Below are 7,679 nucleotides of genomic sequence, written 5' to 3' on the forward strand. Positions count from 1 at the left end.
TGTCGCGGCGGGTGGGGGGGCGCTTATGTAAGTTTGGCTGTACGGGGCGCTGGGAGAGACGTCGGTCGGGACGACGTGGTGGCGGAGGTGTGATTGGGGCCACCGCGTCTGCTGCAACTGTCTACAGAAATACTGGCCACGGCCATCTTCCGGTTCGACTCCTCTGAACTTAGCAAGTGGAACAACGCTAAAGGAAAAAAAAAATGAACCCATGCAAGCGTGCTACCGCTTTTCTGGGTCCCAGATCTTGGAAGAAAAAAAAAAGGGGGGTGGCTGAATTGATTGTGGCCAAAAAGAAAAGAGAAAGGGAGGACACGCTGATGTGTTGCCATGGCTACTCGCGGCCACTCCTCCCCCTGGTCCCGTGCACACTCATCCCACCAGCCCCAGAAGTTAGTGACAGCCAGAGAAGGTGTCCCCCACAGGAAGGCCCTGTGCAAACTGCCCTCCCACCGGGGCGACTGCAGGCCCCGGTGCCTGGGAAAACCTAGGAGGCAGAGCCAGGGTGGTCCCTGCGGAGAGAACCCCCAGTACACTTGGGCTGCGCAGTGTTTTCTAGAAAGGGAACTTGGTAAGGTTGTGAGGACGCAGGGCTCTAATTCGGAGTCCCACACTGCACATTTTGTGTAGTGCTATGTTACAGCCCAGCACACCAAATAGATTTTTTGGTGTGGTCACTGTTCAGTAGAGGAAAACTTTTTGTTTTTCAGGACATTGGTCTGCAGGATGGAGTTCCTGGGGTAAGAGTTAACATTCACAAAAAGCTAAATTTCTTTGGGCTTCTGGGTAGTAATAGAGGTTAAAAAAAAAAAAAAAAAAAAAACACCTGAATTGCCAAATGCAGTCTTCAAGACAAGCGTGTACTCCATCACACAGGTGTGTAAAGAAAAAAAGCAGTTACTGCCACCCATAAGCAATGTTCGGTGCTGTACATCTGTGGCTTTCTTTGTATGTCCGTCTGTGTAGGAGCCTAGAGAAAAGAAAGCGTACAGGGCTGCATACGCAGCAGGAAGTTGTGGCGCCAGGGGCACTTGCTGCCATCTCTGTACGTCTGTGGCCATCTGCGCCTGCACAGGTGGCTTAGCTCTGCCGTGAGCCATCCCTTAGTGGCCCTCCAGCCCATCCTTGGGTCCCTGCAGCATAGCCCCTGCCAGCTCCAGCCCAGGGCTGTGCAAAGGTGGGGGGCCACGCGGCCAGGTGCTCCCTAGCTGAAAAATAGGTATAGGTACAGGAAGCAGAATAAGTCAGGGAGGTCTCTCTGGCTTTTAATCAATTCTTGGAACCATTCTTGTTTTATAATTCGGAATGGAGAAAGATCCTACCTCATTCTTGTTTTTTTCTTTGTAGGTGTGGTGTGCCCTGATCAGTTATTCTGATCTGAAGATTTTGGTGTTTAAGGCATTAAAATAATAGCCTGAATTGTTCATGGTAACTATACCTTTGGATATTAAGTGTTGAAAAAAACGTTTTGACTTTTGCTTGGATGGGGTATAGCTCTGATAAAACACTTGCCTGGCAGGAGCAAGGCCCTGAGCTCCATGTCCAGCATACAAATTGTATGTATATCAGGTTATATATTGACTTCTGTTTCTTTGGGAAATTGTGTTTTCTTCAAATTTATATTATCAAAATTATTCAAAATTATATTATCAAATAAAAGTAATGGTTTTGAAAAAAGCGCATAGAACACATCATTTTTAAAAGCTCAGAATTTCAATATGATGAGAGATCATATCAGTTCTAAGTTTCTTTTGCTTATAAAATACTCATAGCACTTGTCAGGTACAGGTTGAGCCTCCTTAATTTACGTATCTGAAATCTAAACTCTGGGCTCTTTTGAGTGCTAAAATGATACGGTAAGTGGAAATTCCACTTGAAACATAAATTTCATGTTTAGACTTGAGTGTTATCACCAAAACATCTCATATGATACATATATGAGCGAGTATTCCAAAATCCCAAACACTTCTGGTCCCAAGCATTTAGTGAGGACAGTAAACCTGCACATGCAGTGTGGATGACACTCACCCGGTGGGGGATAGGTTGGTGTCCAGGGAGAACAAAGCCACTCATTGTTCTCTTCCTAGGTGTCATCTGAGTCTCATAGGGGCCTCATTGAGAAGTAGCCTAAAACTGCTATGGTAAAACGAGAAGACAGCACTCAGCGAGCTGGCAGCAGTGCCCCTCGAGTTGGCAGCCGTGATTAACACTGAGCACTGTTCTGCTGAATCCTCCAGATGTGGGATCAGAGTAGATGCTCTAGACAGGACTAAGGTCCTGGCCTCCTTGTTAAGGTTGACGTAGACTTGCTTGTCCTTGTTGTCTGGAACCATGAGTTTCAGAGCTATCACCTGGATGAGAGGCTCAACTCTTTACTAAGTAGCTGCATAATACTGGGCAAGTTTCTAACTAACCTACCTCATAAAGTCATTCGGATATGGAAGTAATTAAGATACATGAAGCACCTCAAATAATGCCCAGCGTGTATTTTATAAAAGGGGCTATTATTATTATTAATTATTATTACTAGGCAAATGCTTCATAAACTGAAGGTAAACAGAGTAACAGTATGGAAGTCCCTTAGTAGGCATCAGTCTTTTCTGCCCAGTTCTTGGGCTGTCCTTGACATTGACTTTTTGATCATCAAATGAACATCTACCTGTATTGTCTGTGTGGAAAAATTATTCTTAATCATTAAACTCCTTTTTTTAATAAAATTTTTTGTAGGAGTTTTTCATCAGTATGTCTGAAACCATTAAGTATAATGACGATGATCATAAAACTCTGTTTCTAAAAACACTAAATGAGCAACGCCTGGAAGGAGAATTTTGTGATATTGCTATCGTGGTTGAAGATGTAAAATTCAGAGCACACAGATGTGTTCTTGCCGCATGCAGCACCTACTTTAAAAAGCTTTTCAAGAAGCTCGAGGTGGATAGTTCTTCAGTAATAGAGATAGATTTTCTCCGTTCTGATATATTTGAAGAGGTCCTGAACTACATGTACACGGCAAAGATTTCTGTGAAAAAGGAAGATGTTAACTTAATGATGTCTTCTGGTCAGATTCTTGGTATCCGATTTTTGGATAAACTCTGTTCTCAGAAGCGTGATGTGTCTAGTCCCGATGAAAGTAATGGTCAGTCCAAAAGTAAGTATTGCCTCAAAATAAATCGCCCCATTGGAGACGCCACGGACACTCAGGATGATGATGTGGAAGAAATTGGGGATCAGGATGACAGCCCTTCCGATGACACAGTAGAGGGTACCCCCCCGAGTCAGGAGGACGGCAAGTCACCCACAACCACGCTCAGGGTTCAGGAGGCGATTTTGAAAGAGCTAGGGAGTGAGGAGGTTCGGAAAGTCAATTGCTACGGCCAGGAGGTAGAGTCCATGGAGACCCCAGAGTCCAAAGATTTGGGGTCCCAGACCCCTCAAGCCTTAACATTTAATGATGGCATGAGTGAGGTGAAAGATGAACAGACCCCAGGCTGGACCACAGCCGCCAGTGACATGAAGTTTGAGTATTTGCTGTACGGTCACCATCGGGAGCAGATCGCCTGCCAGGCCTGTGGGAAGACCTTCTCCGATGAAGGCCGCCTGCGGAAGCACGAGAAGCTGCACACGGCGGACCGGCCGTTTGTGTGCGAGATGTGCACGAAGGGCTTCACCACGCAGGCCCACCTGAAGGAACACCTGAAAATCCACACAGGCTACAAGCCCTACAGCTGTGAGGTGTGCGGCAAGTCATTCATCCGTGCCCCAGACTTGAAGAAGCACGAGAGGGTGCACAGTAACGAGCGGCCCTTCGCGTGCCACATGTGTGACAAAGCCTTCAAGCACAAGTCCCACCTCAAGGACCATGAGAGGCGGCACCGAGGGGAGAAGCCCTTTGTGTGTGGCTCGTGCACCAAGGCCTTCGCCAAGGCCTCCGATCTGAAGCGGCACGAGAACAATATGCACAGCGAGAGGAAACAGGTCACCCCCAGCGCCATGCAGAGTGAGACGGAGCAGCTGCAAGCGGCTGCAATGGCCGCAGAGGCTGAGCAGCAGCTGGAAACCATTGCCTGCAGCTAGGGGACCGCGGGGACCCTGGGCCGAGCAGCAGAGGCCAAGCTGAAGGCTGGTGGCGCCGCTTTTACGGAAATGTGCAGCGTCGCACCAGCTGGACTGGAGGCAGTGGTTGGTTAGGTGTCTGCAACTCTTCAAGGAGACTTTCTTTCTAAGTTGTGACCAAACAGTGGCGCTGTCCTGTCTAGTGTCTATTCATGTTGCCAGGAAGCTCCCCTGCTCCTTTTTAAGATTTTTAATTTGAGAACTCCTGTGTCCAGTTTAGAAGCAAGAGACTTCCGTTCCATTTTTAATTCCTCCACACTCATAGCACTGAAGAGTGCAGTGCACAGAGTAATAATTGAATCACTTGATTTCCTGATCATTGCAATTACATGGGACTTATGGTCAAAACAGCCGTTTTAATAATTTAATAAATGTATACCTTACAGACGCAGAACGTGGCAGTGGGAGATTGACCAAGAACACTGCACGAGTATGAAACCAAGTTCTGGAAATACAGAATGGTATTAGATTTGTATTTGGTTTGTTAATTTTTTATATCACTGTTTTTCACTGTTTTTGTGGACAGATAATAGTTGCTTTGCTGAAGTGTTTCCTCATCTGTTTTGATTGCTTCCCCAAAGCTGTAGTCACAAGTACAGGAGGCTGAGCAAACCCACCAGGGCGCTGGTGGTGGCGGCTGAGTTCTGCGGCTCCTCTCGGTTGGGGATTTGCACTCTGCACTGGCAGGGATTTGCCGAGTGGACCAGCAGTGAGGAGAATTGAAAAGGCCCTCAGCGACTAAGTTGATGTGCAACAGTTCCAGGATTTCCTACAGCAAAATAATTCTTAGTTGATTTTTGACCTGAGATTTGTGGTTAGGATCAAAATTAGGACAAGAAACAGATCTGCTTCAGTTACATTAGTGTAATAGAATGTCATCAAGCTTTTGGGCTCCCAGCAGCACCTGATTTATCTATAAAGGAGATGCAATATGTTTACTTAATAAATTTCAGATCTTTTAAGTGTGTAAATAGTGGTGTTGGTCTTACATATTTCAAGAAAACAGATAGTTGCACTTTTTTTTGCACATTGGATTCAATAATTACCATCAGCAACAAACATCAGACCATTTTTAACTAATGTTGAAGATCATGAGTCCAAATGTTTTGTTTTTGAAGTATATTTCAGTACTGGTTATGGTTTTAAGTAGAAGTTGATTCCCTTTCATGCTGTAAATCAGAATTATAAACTCTGAGATTTGGTGTGCTACATGTTTCTTTTAACCATTTTCTTAGGATTACATTGAAATGCCAACAGTTGTTGGGATTATATTCTGTAAGAAAGTATTAGTCCGTTACTTTGGAATATGTACAGTTGTAGAAAATGCCAACTTAAAATTCATATTGGTTGCTAGGAGCTTTCCTAAAATACATTAAAGTAATTTCATTTCATAGCTTGTTGCATTAACACTTGTAGTTATTATTGTGGGAGAAACTTTACTTTTTAAGTTGGTATATATGTTATGCCCAAGATTATAGGATGAGGATGCTACCTTTTCAAAAAATTTATTTATTGGTAAAGTGTTTAATTTAATTTTTTGAAAGTCGTTTATTTTGTACTAAAAATAGTCCTGTCACTGTGTTTATGCTGTTGGTAGGAGGAGAACTGACTGCTGCTCCTAAGCTGTTTTAACCAAAGCAAAGGAAAAGTAACTCAACATCTTTTCAATAGCTACTTCAGCAAACTATATTTTGGGCCTTCATTTTTGTATATAAAAATACACTTCTATCATTCCTGTTTTCATTTTTTTATAGCAATCTTCCCCACATCCAGGTTTCTACCAAAATCTAAGCTTTCCATACTGTCTTAACCATGGTTTTTACAGAATTAAAAGTGTTAAATGTGATATTAACTCCTTTTAAAACTGCAGAGTCATGGTGGTACTCCCGAAAAAGAAATTTTCATCACTCTGTTTGTATTATGTATTCATTTGTTTTGCATAAGAAATATATTTATGTCATAATTTCTACTGTTGGTATTATGTGTTAGGATGCATTTTTTTGGGTTTTGGTAGCAGCAAAGTCGTAACACAACAGCTTGTCCTGGTTATTAACACTGCCGCTCTGCACATCCAGCTGGCTCTCCTTGTCCCCAGGACAGTGAAGCCAGCATGTCAGATTCTTGGAGGCTACCTCCATCATTGTAGGGAATTAACGCTGAAATGTTTTGACTATAATGTGAGAGGAAAGGAAATTCTAAGTCAACTGTATTGCCTTTTCATTATTACTTTTTCTATCTGTGCCAAGAGAATGTCCATAAACTTGATGTTTTTTATGTGTAACTTGCATTGTATTGACATTGGTTTAGAAAGTCTAAAATTAGGGTAATGTGTTACTATAATGGATAGTGGAGATAAAGATAAAAGTTTTCTTGGACTCACAGTTTGGGAAGTTCAGTCCATGGTCTGTTGTCCTTAATGTGTTGGGCTTATGGCAAAAGCTTATGGTAGAGTAAAGCCAGTCATCTCATGGCCAAGATGAAAAAAAGGAATGGGCTCTTGTTATCCCTGTGGAAGGCCTCCTCCCAGTTACCTGAAGACTTCTTCCTATGTCCCACCTCCTAAAGATTCCACCAGCTTCTGGTAACACCACAGGGTGGAGCCTAAGTCTCCAACGGGGGATTTTGGGGGACACTTCAGATCCAAACTAAAACAGGTTTGCTAATAATGTGCTCACCAATTTTGAATAATTTGAAATTACAGAAGTAGCCTTGCTTATTTATTTTTCTTTTCTTTTTACTTTACTGGAGAGTTAATCGAGAGTATTAGGGCTTTAATAATGAAAGCATATATGTTCAGTACTTTATCAGGTATGTGTGGTTTGTAACAACTGTGTAGGGCTCATTAATAGTGAAGACACCATAGTTCAAAGCTGGAAATCCTGCCCCAAATTAAACAATAAGTGAGCTTAGTACTTTCTGTTTTGTTGAGAGAAAGTGATGCAGGTATATGTAGTTTCTGGTTCAATGTGCTGTATAAGGTTATCTAACTCTGTCACGTGGAACATGGAATTGATTTTCTCATTGTAAAGCAGTTGGTGATTAATTTCTAGAGGAACTGAGCACCTATCATGTAAGTAGGATACAGCCAATATAACAAGGGGTGTGGTGTGAGGTTCTGAGTCATAGGAGTTAGGGAGCCAAGACTTCCCAGAAGGAGAATGGAGAGCTCACTTTTCTCTCTGAAGTCAGCCTCTATTTTTTGCATACTTCTTTTTTTTTTTTTTTTTTTTTTTTTTTTTGAGACAGAGTCTTGCTTTGTAATTCAGGCTGTCCTTGAACTCATGGCGATCCTCCTACCTCAGCCTCCCCAGTGACAGGATTACAGGAATGTACCACCCAAGTCTGCATACTCCCTTTTAACAGAATTTTCTTCTTTAGACCTACTCAAGAGAAGGTGTTAATCCTGCATCCACTTGACAACTGTCTATTGATCATAGCATGTCACCTCTTCAGCCTGTGCAAGCACTGGGCAGTGTCCCTTGCTGACAACAGAGGAGGTTTGACCTGAGAGTAGCCCTTCTGAGTCTTACACATACTTTTGAAAAAGTGAGAATGGCCTTTGCCCA

General features: G+C 43.0%; 1 protein-coding gene across 2 annotated transcripts; it reads left to right on the plus strand.

Moving 5' to 3' along the window:
• On the plus strand, positions 1-6,494 carry Zbtb14 (zinc finger and BTB domain containing 14; the record flags this gene model as incomplete). Of its 2 annotated transcripts, XM_005372641.2 has the most annotated exon segments (3): positions 1-740; positions 1,348-1,428; positions 2,728-6,494. In XM_005372641.2, coding segments are annotated over 2 exon segments (1,350 nt in total). In that variant the 3' UTR covers positions 4,075-6,494.
• Between the last annotated feature and the right edge of the window lie 1,185 nt (positions 6,495-7,679).

The sequence above is a fragment of the Chinchilla lanigera genome, unplaced genomic scaffold, assembly GCF_000276665.1.
Source record: "Chinchilla lanigera isolate Chin_1 unplaced genomic scaffold, ChiLan1.0 scaffold00001, whole genome shotgun sequence".
Taxonomy (NCBI): domain Eukaryota; kingdom Metazoa; phylum Chordata; class Mammalia; order Rodentia; family Chinchillidae; genus Chinchilla; species Chinchilla lanigera.